At 45.7% G+C, this 16,628-nt stretch overlaps 1 protein-coding gene across 7 annotated transcripts in view; it reads left to right on the top strand.

The window, feature by feature from the left end:
• ADCY4 (adenylate cyclase 4) overlaps positions 1 to 16,628 on the top strand; it is a 91,901-nt gene that overhangs the window by 36,079 nt on the left and 39,194 nt on the right. For all 7 annotated transcript variants that reach the window (XM_088469928.1, XM_088469931.1, XM_088469932.1 and 4 more), the window contains exons 3-4: positions 15,904 to 16,101; positions 16,186 to 16,350. In XM_088469928.1, the coding sequence (XP_088326054.1) occupies positions 15,904 to 16,101; positions 16,186 to 16,350 (363 nt within the window). The remainder of the gene's footprint in view (positions 1 to 15,903; positions 16,102 to 16,185; positions 16,351 to 16,628) is intronic.

Raw genomic sequence — 16,628 nt, 5'->3', positions numbered from 1 at the left:
AGAGAGGTACTAAATCTACCTAGCATCAGCTAAGACTCCACAAAGTCCTCACCTAACAATCCTATAGGACCACAACTAACATTCTCAATTGTAAAGGGTAAACAACTCCAACACATTAAAAAGGCAATACACAGAGAAGCACCTCATGGTTTAATCTCTTCATGTTTATTTAAATTCAAAACCTTCAGCCCTACTGAGATGAGTGGACGAAATAAAGACTTAGAGCCTAACTCAATTAGCGGCGAAATCGCCCAATAAAATCACCCGATTTCTCCAGCAAAATCTCCCGATTTTTAACAAAAAACAGGAGGTGTGAAAAAAAACAGGCGAAAAAGATCAGCAAATTGCGTCTGTACCTCAAAAAATGGCTGACGTACATCGGAAAATAAATTTAGAATGGTATTATTGGCCGTAATAAAAGTATTTACGGTACTTAAATTGCGTCGGTCGGCGGTAATTTACGAAAAAACTTATAGAAAGCTATTTTTTAATAAATTTTCATAAATTTTGAAAAATGGGGGCAAGTATATTTTCGTGTCTTCAAAGCGCACTTTTAAATACTGTTAAAAAAGCACCTGCTGCAACCACGTGCAATGTTTAAAACACTTGATGCACCCATTTCGCCCCCCAAAATACCAGGCCCAATACATTACATTTTTTTTTTCCTTCAAAAATGTTACTGCATTTTTTGCCAAATTATGCATCTTTCAAAATAATGTTGGGGTTATTTATCATTAGGGGGAGGTCCAAAGGGTTCTGAATAAAATTCCCACATTTTTAGTCAAAAATAGGGATTTTGCATTTTTAATTTTTTTTCACCTGGTCTGAGATGGTGAAAACTTGCGGCCCAAAGAAACATTTGATGTGGCCCAACCGTGTGGGCCCAAATACATATATTACGCGGCCCAGTCACCCCTGCCGTGATCGGAGCTCAGCTACGATCGCGGCAGGGGTGACTGGGCCACATAATATTTGTGTTTAAACTTGGAACACTGGTCTCTGAAGCGATCAGAGGCTTCTCTGATCGCTTCAGAGGCCAGCGTTCCCAGTGATGCAGTTCGTGGGTGCGCGGGTGACGTCATGTGAGCCGCCTGCCCTGCTGTATCTAGTTAGATCCAGTCAGCGGCAGGCGTCTACGCGGGAGCGGTGTTCAGCGGCCAGCGTGAAGAGAGGTAAGTAAGAGAGAGGTAAGTACTGCACAGGGGAGTGGGGCCTGTTCTATACTGGGAAGGGGCACAGCATAAGGGGCAGTACTAGGGACATTACTGGGGGCACAACATAAGGGGCATTACTGGGGGCACAGCATAAGGGGCACTACTGGGGGCACTGCATAATGCACACTACTGGTGCACTGACTAAGGGGCTCTAATACAGGGAGCATTGCATAAGGAGCTCTTATAAAGGGGGCATTGCATAATAAACACTACTAGGGGCACTACGTAAGGGGCTCTAATACAGGGGCTATTGAATAAGGGGCACTGCATAAGGGGCATTTCTGGGGGCACATCATTAGGGGCACTACTAGGGGTGTCACTGAATAAAAGGGGCACTGCCTAAGTGGCTCTAGTACAGGGGGCATTGCATAAGGAGCTATTATAAATGGGGCATTACATAAGGGACTCTTATGCAGGGGGCACTGCATAATGGACACTACTAGGGGCACTGCGTAAGGGGCTCTAGTACAGGGGGCACTGCATAAGGGGCACTACTGGGGGCACTGCATAAGGGACACTACTGGGGGCATTGCATAAGGGGCTCTTATACAGGGAGCACTGTATAATGAGCACAACTACAGTGGCATTGCATAAGGGGCACTACTACAGGGGGCACTGCATTGGTTTTATTAATAATAAACCTTTCAGAATTGCATATAAGACTTTTTTTTTATTCTTGCGGCCGACACACTCTTAAGCTGGCCACACATCTAAAGATTATCTGTCCAACCAGCCAACTAGTTGATTGGTTGGAATGAAAATCTGGTAAGGAATACAATCAGCAATTTGCTCCCAAATGCTGGAAAATGGACCAAAACTGTTGTTTGAACAAATAGTTTAGATCAAACATTTAACAAACTTGTCTGAACGACCATTTTCATCTGTTTTCTGGTATTTAGGAGCAAATTGCTGATCATCATTTACTCCCATTCCTTACCAGATTTTCATTCCAACCAATCAACAAGTTGGCTGGTTGGATGTAAGTTGGTCTAGTGTGTGGCCAGCTTTAGACCTTGAATATTCGGCCCGGTTGGTATTTTGAGTTTGACATGCCTGCTCTAAAGCATCAGACTAGTGCTACAGAGTGACATTGCTGAGAACCAATCAGAGGCCTTATCTGCACAGGTGACCCAATATGTCTGTGAACAATGTAATTCACAGATATATCCGGGGTACACACCCGCCAACATGCTCGCGATATATCGGCTGTTTGATTGATATATCGCCCAGTGTGTACCCAGCATAAGGCTGGACAAACATCCTTGCAAAAGGCTACTTGTCAGCCGAAACGCGTTGGTTCACCGCTCTCAAATCATTACAGGCTTTATATTTCAAACATCGAGCCTGCTGCACACCAGCGCCTGAAAGGACGAAGGGCCTGATTCAGACCTGCTCGCGAGCGCATAGCGCTCGCAAGCGGGTAGAAGGCCGGGCAGTGTGCACGCGCGAGCCCCGGAGCGAGTGAGAAATCACTCGCTCCAGGGCTCGCCACGTTTTGTACGCGGGTCGGGGGGGTGGCTGCACAAACGGAGGCGTTCCAGAAGAAAGGCCTGCCATTTGTGGGCGGCCCTACTGACATCACACGTGATGTCATTAGTGAACTTCCTGCTCTATTAGAGCAGGAAGTTCACTGGGGCTTGCGGTGGACGAGACCCTACCACAAGGTGGTAACCCACAGCTTAGTGAGCAGCCTGGAGGCTGGGGAAAAAAAAAAAACGGCCTGCCCTGATTCAGAGCGAGCGCTTCCAAATAGCGAGCGCCTCTGAATCAGGGCCTAAGTACAAAAGATTTAATGTCGATCCATGGCTGCACTAGCAGCTCACTTATGTGCACCGGCTGGGTCTAGGGAACCTTGACACCCCTGTTCCATAGCCAGGCGTTTTCTCACCAGTTAACTGCTGTTCATACTGAGGCAGAGGGCGGCAGAAACTGCTACTGCTGCAGGAGTCCTTGCTGAGTCCCGGTGGTTGCACCTGACTATCCTATGGTAACAATACAAACCCACTCTGGTGACTCTCCCAGCTCCTTCACTGGGTCTGAGGGTTCCGGCCTTTGGCTATCAGTGTGCTGTTTGCTTGGAGGACTGCGGTTGCAAAAGGGTCCCCGCGGTGGGGGAAACCAGTTCCTATCATCTCCTAAGGAACAAACTGCACATTTTTTCTGTATTTGTTATTATTGATTGCCATTGCAGCACAACTTACCAAGTAGTTAGAGGAACAAGCTGCACATTTATCTGGAACTTTTATTATTGATTGACATTTAAGCACAACTCACCAAGTTGCTAAAGGTACATTTGAACAGTATGGCGTCATCCCTTCTCTACCCCTCACCTACCCCTTTGTGTCTTGTATGTCTGTAGCATGTCTGTACATTATACACAATCACCCACTGACATCTTTTGATTCATTCTACCTTTTTGATTTGTTTTTTAAGTGTTAGTAAATGTATGATTTAGCAACAGAAATACACCCTAGATGGTGATTTATATTAGGGCCTGATTCAGACCCGCTCGCTAGATGCGTTCGCACGCAGCCAAAGTATGCAAATCCCACGATCGCACAGCAAGGCATTAGCCCACTATGTCTTGGCGTGCGATCGCGGTGTGAATTTAGATGCTCACCAGCCTGTCTTAAGACGCCCACTTTCACTTAGCGATACACGTCGTCTCCAGTGTGTGCAACAATCGGTAACATTGGAAACCATACGCAGCACTTGTGGCTGACCATACTTTACCGCAAGCACCGCAAGTATTTCAGTGTGTAATTCAGCCATGTGACGTGTACTATGATGCTCCGTATTAATTATGCACGCCTCTGTAACAGCTTTAAGATGCTCAGACACGCCTGTGTTCGCACCACCACGCCCCCTTTTCGATCGACCATCCCCTGTCACCACCCACAAACTCATTCTAGCGAGGTGGATATGCGCTGCAAGCGAACGCTTCCCTATCGCATGGACTAGTTCGCACACGCACACTGTGGACCTCATTCAGTCCCGCTCGCAAGCGGGTCGATGTTTAGGTCCTGCGCACGCACAGCGGCCGCACTTCGCACGCACAAGCCCCGGAGCTCATTACAAAAGGGGCGGCTGTTGATGGTGATCGACAGCTCGCCTCGTTTTGTAGTCGTGGCAGGGGGGTGGTTTCACAAACGGAGGCGTTCCTTAAGGAATGCCTGCCGTTTTGTGGTCGGCAGCACTAACATCAGCAGTGATGTCAGAGGGGAGGTTCCTGTTCGATCAGAGCAGGAAGCTCCCTGGGGCTTGCAGTTGCCGAGACCCAACCTCAAGGTCTCGTCGCAAGCCCCGATGGTCGGGATGGTCTTGACCATCGCAACCATCAACCTGGTTGGCCGCTAAAGCTGTGGGTGGTAACCCACAGCTTAGCTAGCGACCAGGAGGCCGCACTTCAAAATACAAGCAGCTGCCCACATTCAGAGCGACCGCTCGCATTTTGCGAGCGCCTCTGAATGAGGCCATGTGTCTTATACGCATGCTCACATTGCAAACATCGGTAGGCTACGTGCGAAAGCAGCCTAGCGAGCGTGTTTGAATAGGGCCCTTAGATCAATTAAAATTAACATTTAGTAAGTTTACTCCTAGGACGGATATGTTTTAGTCATACCACACACAAGCCTATATAGGTGAGCGTTTGAGAATATCCATTTTCTGTTCTGATTCCTTATGGTGAGGAAGGTGACCTCACTCACCTAAGCTGCTCCCGAGAATAAATACTAGTGTTCTCCCCACTATTCTTCTATTTGACACAGCAATGTTGGCCTGGGGTCAGCAGGTTGTGTAAGTGTAGAAATAGAACATATGTAAAGTTATATGAGTACTATGTATGAGGGCTCAATTCAGACCTGCTCTCTAGATGCGTACGCTCGCACCCAGTGTTTGCAAATCCGGCACACACACAACAAGGCCGGCGATTGCACGGCAAGGCATAAGCACGCCCACTATGTCTTGGCGTGCCATCGCTTTGTGTATGTAGATGCCCACCAGCCTGTGTCACGCACGTCATCTCCAGGAAGTGTATGTAACCATCGGTACATCGGGTACCATTGGCAGACCATACCCTACTGCGAGCACTTCAGTGTGAAATACAACCAGTTGGCGTGTACTATGACGCTGCCTGTTAATTGTGCACACCTCTGAAACGGCGTTAAGACGCTCAGGCAAGCCTGTGTTCACACCTCCACGCCCCCGTTTATAATGTCCAGCCCCTGTCATCACCCACAAACGGCTTCTCCTGTCACTCACTCTGCTTGGCTGTCTATGCGCAGCGAGCGAATGCTTCCCGATCTCTCGCACTGTTTTGCGCACTGTGATGCATCCGCACAATGCGAAAATCGGCCAGCTACGAGCGAACGCATCTTAGCGAGCGGGTGCTGAATCAGGTCCTGAGTTTGGCCACCCTGCTATATAGGATACCTCCCCACCCACCATGTAACTTTGTTAATAATATGCCCCTATCATGTTTAACACCTCCCACCTTGTCACTTCATATGTAAAAGCCCCACCATTTCACTTTCTATATAATATCCCCCATCATTTCACTTTACAGGCCTGGTTCTGCCCAGGGTTGCCTACCTTTAATATTCTCTTCCCGTGAGAAGCCCGGGTAAGAGAAGCAGCAGGGGGCCGACGGGGGCGGGGCTTGACGATTCACGTCATTAAGCCCCGCCCCCTCGCAGTAAAATTGCCACGATTGGGCACAATTTACATAGGGGGCGTGGCCAAATGCTGTGATTCATGCAGAATCACAGCTTAAGCCCCGCCCCCTTCACGGAGACCCGCGATTGCCGCGGGTATTCTCCTAATTCTGCCCACTTCACTAGGAAGTGGGCAGAATGCGGGAGAAATGCCTACCCTTCCGGGGGTGCGGGGGGTTACCCGAAAAATCGTGAGCCTCCCGCGAAAACCGGGAGGGTAGGCATGTATGGTTCTGCCCCCACATCCAGACTGCTCCACTTACCCTATGTAATCTTCCACGGTCTGTACCGTCCATGAGTCATGGTAGAGCGAGCTAATGGGTTGCCATCGCACGCGTCAGTCTCAGGACTGACGATAGTGCATTATTATATAGATCTACAAACACATTTCTCATACACATTGACACAAACTCCCTAATTGATACACACAGGCTAGCACTCTCTCTCATACACACATAATGGTGCACATACTTACCTCTTCCTGCTATGCAGCTACCTCCATGGTTCATACATGGAGTGACTGCTGTGTGATGTCGCTCATCAAGTCAGAGCACAGCAGAGGCTGCTGATGAGTTCCTGCCTGATCCGGGAACTCCTCAGTATTACTTGTTTCAGCCAGATTGCTCCACTTACTGGTATCTTGTAGGGAGTGACTGACACCAGCCTGATACAGGATAAGGATAGGGTAGGGCAACTAGCTGTTGTTAGAAGGAGCATACAGTGTTGAGTCGTGGAGGGAGACAATTCAGGGAGACAATTCAACACTGGATGATTCTGTACCAATTGTATGGGCAAGCATAAAAGTCAGAGGTCTATTTACTAAGTCTTGGAAAGAGATAAAGTGGATGGAGATATCAATCAATCAGCTTCTACCTATCAATTTGCAGGCTGTGTTTGAAAAATGAGTTAGGAGCTGATTGGTTGGTACTTGATCTCCATCCACTTTCTCTCCCCAAGGCTTAGTTCATAGACCCCATATTCACTGAATTGGAAATGAGAGACAAAGTAGTGCAGCACTGGTGGCAGGGAGTGTGCTCGGGGAGAACAAAAGGTAGAGGACCCTCTCTATGAGAGCTGATGTACTAAAAGGGAAGGGATGAACTGGGAAGGATACCTGGTGGAAGGGCAGCAGAGTTTGCTGGTAAGCTTTAACAAAGAGGTGCGTCTTTAGGGCTCTTTTTTAGAACTTTGGAGACTGGTCGATAGTCTGATCTACAGTTATATGCGCAATTCCTGCTTTCTGTTATAGTACCCAAAATTAGCAGCAGCAGTCCATATATGGCAACTCCAGTCACTTTGTTTCCTCAAAGGGTCATATATGATTCTCTGAAATAGATAACATGTATAGGTCGCACAATTGTTAACTACATTTTTTTTAAATCATTTTAAATTAAGGATAAAACGCATATACATGAAAAAAAAATATTTGAAGCATTAAAACCGTTATATGTGATTCCAGGCTTTGGGGTCTATGTATTAATAAGCCTTGGAGAGAGATAAAGTGGTTGGTTATAAAGTACCAACCAATTAGCTCCTAACTGTCATTTTTCAAACACAGCCTTTAAAGTGACAGGAGCTGATTGGTTGGTACTTTATCTCCGACCACTTTTTCTCTCTCCAAGGCTTAGTGCATAGAGACCCCTGAATTCCTTCACATTGGTCACAGTTGCGACTCAGCGTTCTAGGATGTACACTTGGTTTACTCAGTCTTTTGTCAGAAGACTTCTCTGCACCAACGTCACTCTCCAAGTCACGCCCAACTAGTTTCATTCATTGTGACTTCGTCAGGGGATGGTGCTTAGCGTCCTGATCACAAAGTTCTATACCTTAAACAGCTCATCAAGCTAAATTCTACTCACATGCTCATGACTCATAGTGTGTATTCACACAACACCATTACACCTCACATCATTTACAATCACAAAAGCGTATCCTTTTGGAATCCTTCTTTGTCACCTTCACAAATCAGGACCTACAATCCAAATCTTTAGATAATCAACCCTTCAATATCTTGTTTGATACTGAAAACTGAGCGGTCTATTCATTTAGAAAATGAAGTGGCTACTAAAAGATAATACTATATATCGCATCACATCGATGCGATTTATAGTGATGTTTAGTAGCCATTTATGTACACTTACATGTCCAGCATCTTCCTGCGGTGTCCGGCCCCTCCGTGATCTCCTGTACACAGTGAGAAGACAGACATATCGGGAGCCCAATATGCCTGCCCCGCACTGCGCATGCCCTGGCGTCTGAGAGCAGCAGGTCAGGTCAGACCTGATGCAATGGACACTGGGAAAAGGGGGCGGAGTCAGCGCCAGGTGCCAGACGGACAGCTAAGGTTTCCGTTCCTTTGTGAATCACACTCACCATACAAAAGTATGATGATGCGATCCAGGCATGGAGCGGGGGGGCCACTGGAGAGGTAATACACTTCTCCACGGTAAACTTGCTCCATGAAGAGAAGAGCCCTGATTTCAGCTAAACAGGACTCTTCTCTGCTTCATGAATAGACCCCTGAGAGAGAAGTGATCTTACATTACACCTTAATTATGTAAAAATCAGAGATGATCGGTTTGGTTTTGACTGTTATTTTTGTCAAATTAGTGCATGTTTGGATTTCTCTTATGGGCTATCCAAAACACATGAGACCCAGATAGCCAATAAGATTATATTTGGCACTGTGGACCTGATTCAGGCCCTCCCACTAGATGTGTTCGCACGCTAGTTGCGTATGCAAATTCTGCAAGGCAGGCGATCGCAAGGCATTAGCACGCCCACTATGTCTTAATGTGCAATCGCATTGTGTATGCAGATGCCCACCAACCTGTCTTAAGACGCCCACTTGTGCGCGTCATATCCAGGAAGTGTATGCAACCATCGGGTAACATCGGATGTGATCGCAGCACTTGTGGTTCACCATATCCTGCCGCAAGAACTGTGAGTGAATACTACCAAGTAACGTGTACAATGACGCTGCCTTTTAATTATTCACGCCTCTGAAACGGCATTAAGCCGCTCAGGTACGCCTGTGTTCACTCCTCCACTCTCCTGTTTCTAGGGGCCAGCCTCTGTCATCACCCACAAACGGCATCTCTTGTCACTTATTCAGCGGGACTGTCTATGCGCAATGAGCGAACGCTTCCCGATCGCTCGCACTGGTTCGCGCACGCACATTGCGATGCATACGCATGCACAGAATGCAAACAATCAGCTGGCTGCGTGCAAACGCATCCTAGCGAGCGGGTCTGAATCAGGTCCCATGATCGATGTGAAGGGACTGAGCCTGGAATCACGGGTAAGTGTATTAATGCTTCAAACTATTTTTCTGATGTACGTATTTTATCCTTTATTAAAAGTTATTTTGAAAAAATGTACTTCACAATTCTGTGCTCTGTACATCTTATTTCAGAGAATCGTATATGACACTTTGAGGAAGGGTTTAATGTAGGGGAGCTGCAATTTCAGCAAAGTGACTGAAGCGTTGCAATATATAGCCTGCTGCTCCCCATACTTCTTATTTATTGCAGATAATCATATATATCACCTGGGTGAGAGTGGGCTAGAACCAAGAGACGTTGTCTAGATAGAAGAAGCAGGATTAGGAAAGTGCCTTAATGTTGGTAGTGAAATAGAACGTGGAGTAGAGGATAACTCCCATGCAGCAGATATAAGGGACAAAATTGAGGGTGATGATATCAAGAGAAAGTGAGAGGGGGGAGGTAGAGGGTGGGTTGCTTCTCAGCCAAGGGTTCACTCACAATTTTGCCTAAGAACACAGCCATGAATAAAGAATGGTACTAAAACATCCTCCAAGAGCAACTTCTCCCAACCATCCAAGTACAGTTTGGTGATGAACAATGCCTTTTCCAGCATGATGGAGCACCATGCCATAAGGCTAAAGTGATAACACAGTGGCTCGGGGAACAAAACATCAAAATTTTGGGTCCATGGCCAGGAAACTCCCCAGATCTTAATCCCATTGAGAACTTGTGGTGAATACTCAAGAGGCGGATGGACAAACAAAAACCCACAAATTCTGACAAACTCCAAGCATTGATTATGCAAGAATGGGCGTCCATCAGTCAGTATGTGGCCCAGAATGTGACTGATAGCATGCCAGAGCGAATTGCAGAGGTCTTGAAAAAGAAGGGGCAACACTGCAAATATTGACTCTTTGCATAAACTTAATGTAATTGTCAATGCTTGCCTGCATGTTAGCATCTGGTACACAGGCCACACGTGTTGTTTTACTAAATTTGCCCAGTATTGCTACATGTATGACCAATTGGACTGGATCTTTCTCTGGCATTTTTTTGATATTTAGCTGAAGGCTATTTTGATGTTTTCTATAGAGTTTGTTTTGCTCTATTTGAACACTAATAGAAAAAAGGATACTTCAGTTTTTTGTAGCTGGTGTTGAAATCAAACATTACTTAAAATGTTAATGTTTTTAACACCAAAACTCCTGCAAAAACATCAGTTTGTGTGTGATTTTAAAAAAAATAAAGTATATTTACTATTTTATGAATGTGTACCATAGGAGGCATCGCAGATATATCCTGCGTTGATGGCAGGGGATACGTTTAGGAAGCAGGCGGCCGCAATCCCACCTGCCAGCTTCCCGAATCCTCTATCCCACCTAGGGTTAAATGACAGGCATCTAAAATCTAGACGCCTGTCATTTTCCTGACGCCGGGAGACAGGCGCCCGGCATCCCGATCGATGGGATGCTGGGCGCCGCGAGCGGACAGCTGCTTTAGGTTTAGGGCACCCAGGGGGGATTAGGGTTAGGCACCCCCCGGGAGGGATAGGGTTAGGCTAGGGGGAGGGAGGGTTAGGGTCAGGCATCCCCTGGGGGGGACTTAGGGTTATGCACCCCCCCGGGGGACTTAGGTTTAGGCAGTGGGGAAGGGGGGGTTAGGGTTAGGCATTTAGAGGGGGGAGGTTAGGGTTAGGCACTTGGGGGGGAGGTTAGGGTTAGGCACTTGGGGGGGAGGTTGGTTAGGTTAGTTTATACTTACCTTAGGGACGATCGGGATTTCCAGTGCTGTCTGGCTTCTGCTGCCGGTCTCTGCTGTTTTGACGGGCTGCCGCAGCCGGGCATCGAACTGCCGGTCATGCGGCAGCCGGTTTTTCATACCGAATGCGATGGCAGCATTAGGTCACACTACAGTCCCCTACACCATATACAGGAATGATATGATTGTGCTATATGTCAGAACTTGTCTCCTATAGCTAATACCTTCTTCAGATGGTATCTAAGATGTGGGATGGGGGAATAGGGATTTGAGAATCACCGCACAGATCCACATATGTCTGTTGGAATGTATAAGAGGTATATATAATAAGCTATAACCACTTAAACTGTATTGTGTGGTAATGAAATACCACTGTGGCTGGTGGTGGTGCTACTCAGAGTAAATGCAAGTATACAAAAAGGGGAGGGTATATCAGTTCTGTGAGAACTTCAACCCAAAGATTCTATAGGAGTGCACTCTTATAGCTAAATGTCAATCAAAATATCTTAAAACATAACCTTGATTAATTTTTGCAAGGAAAGAAGATTATAATGGACTTACACAGATTGATGAGGGAAAGGCGAGATATGAAAATATAACAATAAACAATACAACATTAAACATGTATGATAATCATAAAAACACCAGGTCAGAATGTTGCTGAGTATATTCAATAGATACGTGGAGTGACAACCTAGAGTATCAACACCCAGCAAGATAGGGTTCAGACTGTGAATAATGAAGAGAGGAGTAAGGGGATGTAAGATACTGCAGCTAGGCTCTGCTGCTCCCTATCACACACAGGAGTAAGGGGATGTAAGATACTGCAGCTAGGCTCTGCTGCTCCCTATCACACACAGGAGTAAGGGGATGTAAGATACTGCAGCTAGGCTCTGCTGCTCCCTATCACACACAGGAGTAAGGGGATGTAAGATACTGCAGCTAGGCTCTGCTGCTCCCTATCACACACAGGAGTAAGGGGATGTAAGATACTTCAGCTAGGCTCTGCTGCTCCCTATCACTCACAGGAGTAAGGGGATGTAAGATACTGCAGCTAGGCTCTGCTGCTCCCTATCACACACAGGAGTAAGGGGATGTAAGATACTGCAGCTAGGCTCTGCTGCTCCCTATCACACACAGGAGTAAGGGGATGTAAGATACTGCAGCTAGGCTCTGCTGCTCCCTATCACACACAGGAGTAAGGGGATGTAAGATACTGCAGCTAGGCTCTGCTGCTCCCTATCACACACAGGAGTAAGGGGATGTAAGATACTGCAGCTAGGCTCTGCTGCTCCCTATCACACAAAGGAGTGGAGAAGAGGGAGTGAGAGATCTGCTAGTGCTGTAACCCCTGGAAGTAGCAGTCAACAGTGGTCAACGTCATCAACCCTAACTTCTACTATCGGTTGTCTTGCTAAATTGCATCAGACAACCAATGAGAAAATCAATAGGTTGGTATGAAAAACCACTGGGAATGTAAAGAAAGGATGCTGGTACAAGTACCTAAATCTCTGTGAATACGGTATGAGATCACCTTAAAAGAGGATGATTATACATTGGGTATACATATCAATGATATCATTCTAAAATCCTCACAAAGGTAAAGGTGTTCAAACATCATCATGTGATGATAATTAGGATTTAGAGAAAGATATACAGTAGATAAGTGGGGTATAACCAGTTTGCACATAGGCTCTGCTGCTCAGTCTCATACAAGCTGCAGAGGAGAGGGAGTGAGAGATCTGCTAGTGCAGTAATCCCACAAAATAAAAGTCATGCAGTGCTTGTCGTCATCAACCCCAATTTCTGCTGTTAGTTGTCTTGCCGTGCGGTATCGGACAGCCAATGAGGGAATTATAAGGCTGGTATGGGAACCACTGGGTATAGAAATAGTACAATAGAGAAAACACTGGGCCCGATTCAGAGCCGCTGGAGCGGCCGCCAGCAGCGAGCGGCTCTGAATCGGGCCCACTGTGTTGAAACATCCACAATAGTAACTTCAAATCAGCTACTTGGGGCCATATTCAATTTGGAGCGAAAAGTCCGTTATCGGTGATAATTTATCACCGATGACGTAATTTTCGCCATTTTCACTTATCCCCATATTCAATTTCAAAGACTTTTCGTAGGTGCGAAAAGTCTTTGTAAAAAAACGGGGATAAGTTTTTACCACTGTTTAGGTGGTGAAAAAAAGTGCAGAATTGGGGTTTTGGGGTGCAGAATTATAAAAAATAGCCTGCAGCCTTTGGAATGTCCCCTTAAAGTAATCTGTGTAAAAAATTTTTAAAACAAAGTTCCTCAGAACACCCCAAAAAAGGTACTTTCATTTTGGGGGTGAAAAAAATATGGGTGACAAACTTAAAAAGTAGCGAAATTGACTCAGGGGGGGTCCCCAAGTATGCGTTAGGTGTTTTTTTAGAATGCAGGTGGTTGCGGCAGGTGGACTTTTAAAGAATTTTAAAAAATCACTTTAGGGACTAAAAATATGCTTGTACCCCAAATTTGATGGGACTAGTTTCCCCCCCCCTCAAAAAAAGCTAAGTGCTATCCTTCACAACTTCTTCAAAGCCGCATTTATGTACCTGCCGCGGCTGTTTAAAGACACCATTTACCTTCAGCAGGCTAAATCGGGGGTACCCATAGTGATCCCCCATGTCAGACCATCTTTTGGGGGGTGACAGGCTGATTTCCTCAAAAGTGACATGACTTTTTGATACTTGCCTTTCCACCGGGTCCCGTTTTCGCTGATTCCTAATTGAATACGGGGATAAGCGGGCACGCGCCCGATACTTTATCCCAGGAAAAAACGGCGATGATGGCGAAAAATCCGACCTCTGACTTTTCATCTCAAATTGAATATGCCCCTTAGTAGCTGTAATGATCGCTTTACTTGAATACAAATGAAACATAGGACCTGTGATCTCAGGTCTACTATATGCAGTAAAGATAGCAATGACAATACTATATCATAAATAATCAGACTGCTGTATTAGTGTAGTACTACAGGGTTAATAGTAGTTGAGCAGGGTCACTTGGTATAATGAATATAAACAGTGCCGTTGGGGTACAAAAGTAAACGGAGTCAAATAGCCTATGGTACTGGGAGGGTTAAATTATCCTTTCTAATATAAGCCACCTCTACACAATCATAGTGACCCACTGCTGCACTTTCTCAAAAAGGCATAGGTATACATAAATGGTGCATATAATAACAAGACCTGGTGTAGGGGTATCCCGCACTGCGCGGTCACGGGGCACCCTGTATCTGTTCCGACGTGCGTTTTGCCTGGAGGCTTGGCTAATCTCCGTGATCAAGCCTCCAGGTGGGTACACTTTGGCCGATTTATTGGCCAATCACTTGATCAGCCAATATATTGTGCCCCCGTTGGCCAGTGTGTATAGACGATATATATCTGTGTACTGCACAGCCGATGGACAGATATGTCTGCAGACATATCTGTCCATCGGCAGGTGTGTATGGGTGGTCTGCAGACGGCCCGTACACACATAGCGGCAGCTGCTGGGAAGGGGCGGGACAAGCTCCCCTGTCCGATGGGACACGCCCCCGAGCCACCTCCAGCCCAGCCGGCCCTGCTGCAGCATGCACATGATGGCAGTTAAATGTGTATGAACGACCATCATCTACAGATATATCTGCAGATCAATTGATCTGCAGATATATTGCAAGGTGTGTACCCACCTTAATGATAGAACAGGGAAAGATTCCTTGCTAGATAGTAATAAGATAAGATAGTAGCAGTATATTAGCTATAACATAACATCTGTAAATACAATTAAATACATTTTAGATCTGTAGTGCAGCGTTAGTTAAAAAGGTTACATTAATAAATGCTAATTATCCAGACTATTGTGCACATTGGTATCAAACAACATGTTTGTGAACATATACTGTATATAGGGCCTGATTCAGAGCCGGACGCTATTTGCGCTCGCTCGTTCAGAAAAAAGGGGTGGCTATTCAAATGAACCGTTCGCTCTTTGCGGTCTGTTCACACCTCTAGGTCTGAACGAGCGAACAAAACTTGCGGTCGTTTTTTGGAAAACTACGCCCCCTGGCCGCTCGCATCCTACGTCATGTCCGCTATTTATTAGATTAATCGAGTACATCGACCAGCGTATGAACTGCTCGCTATTCTTGTGGTTTTTCCTGCCAATATCTTGCGAGCAGTTCTGACTATAAAATAACCCAGTGACGTGGTCAATGACGCTGCTGTATTAATTATGCACACCCATAAAACGCCCGTTTTGACCTTTAAGCATGCCTGCGTTCTGATCTCCACTCCCCGTTTTCAAGCACCTTCCCCTGTTACCACCCACATACGCCTCCTCATGTCACTTAAAATAGCAGGCATTCGCTATTTAGCGAACAAACGATTTTCGGCCGCACTGACTGGTTCGCGCATGCGTATTACGATCTGTACGCATGCGCAGTTGTGCAAACATCGCTCGGAGCGAACGAACGAGCGGCCGCTTACGTGCGGCTCTGAATCAGGGCCATAGGTCGTATCCTAGAGAGGAGCAACTAAAAGTCGGCAAGTATGCAGTGTATAAATAAAGCTGTCCAGTATTTGTGGACTACATGCAAAAGCAGCCAGTATTTACCCTGCATGCAAAAAATATATATTTGCACCCATTGCAATACAACATAGTTTCTCCTCCTTTTTTTTGCTTTGCTGTCAACTTTAAATCAACTCCTTGATGTGGAGAAATTACTGTACTGACTATGTGATTGAAGCAGAATGTTCCAGGGTTATGTAGATTTATACTTGCTACATTTTGTATATGTGTATATCAGGTTAATCTATAATATGCAATCAAAGTTGTTGACTGTACACATCAATATTATCAATGTGAATGAATAAACACTGCAGGTGCTTTAAGCTACTTCTAGTGATTAGTATGTTGACACAATGCTATTCTGTTTGTTTATAGACCTTCTCGAACAACGTGGGATTCCTAGTGACTATTTTCTGTGCACTGGGAGTATTCACTATACTCTTCATTCTGGTGTGCATAGAAACCGTGCTGCAGAAGGGTATGCAGTTGTTGGCGGTCATTATCTGGGGATGCTTGGTGGCTATGGGCTATGCATTCATATTCACCAGCAGCATTGTCACTCCATGGGATCAGGTGAGCTGGATAAGCAATGCAACAAAAAGCAACTAATACACTGTTCTCCTTACTTTAACATACTTTGTTTGTTGTTGGTTTTAGGTTTATTGGACGCTGTTTGTGATTATTAGCCTGTACACCATGCTACCGTTATGCATGAAGTGGGCCATCTTTGCAGGGCTTAGCTGTTTGGTATCACATTCCATCGTACTTGGTGCCTACGTGTCTACATCAAGTCATCCGCTTGCAGGAAGTTTTGCCGTGCAGGTAGGAGATTCTGCACCTAAAACTAAAACACAAATGTTTGTATGTCTCCAGCAATGCCCATGTCTTCCAAATAGCTACATAGATTCCAGAATATTTCACGTAATAGGACAGATTAGCATTAATCCAGTCTTTGTAATGTAGATACTGTTTTTATTGTAATTGCGTAGAATATTCTGCTTAGAGATACTATAATGCAGTGGTTCCCAAACACTGCCCTCAAGGCACTGTAATAGTCCATGTTTTAAGGATATCCATGGCTGAGCACAGATGGTCAAATT

This window comes from Taudactylus pleione, unplaced genomic scaffold, assembly GCF_031769625.1.
Source record: "Taudactylus pleione unplaced genomic scaffold, aTauple2 ptg000095l, whole genome shotgun sequence".
Classification (NCBI taxonomy): domain Eukaryota; kingdom Metazoa; phylum Chordata; class Amphibia; order Anura; family Myobatrachidae; genus Taudactylus; species Taudactylus pleione.
This window is presented reverse-complemented; position numbering and strand designations above follow the sequence as displayed.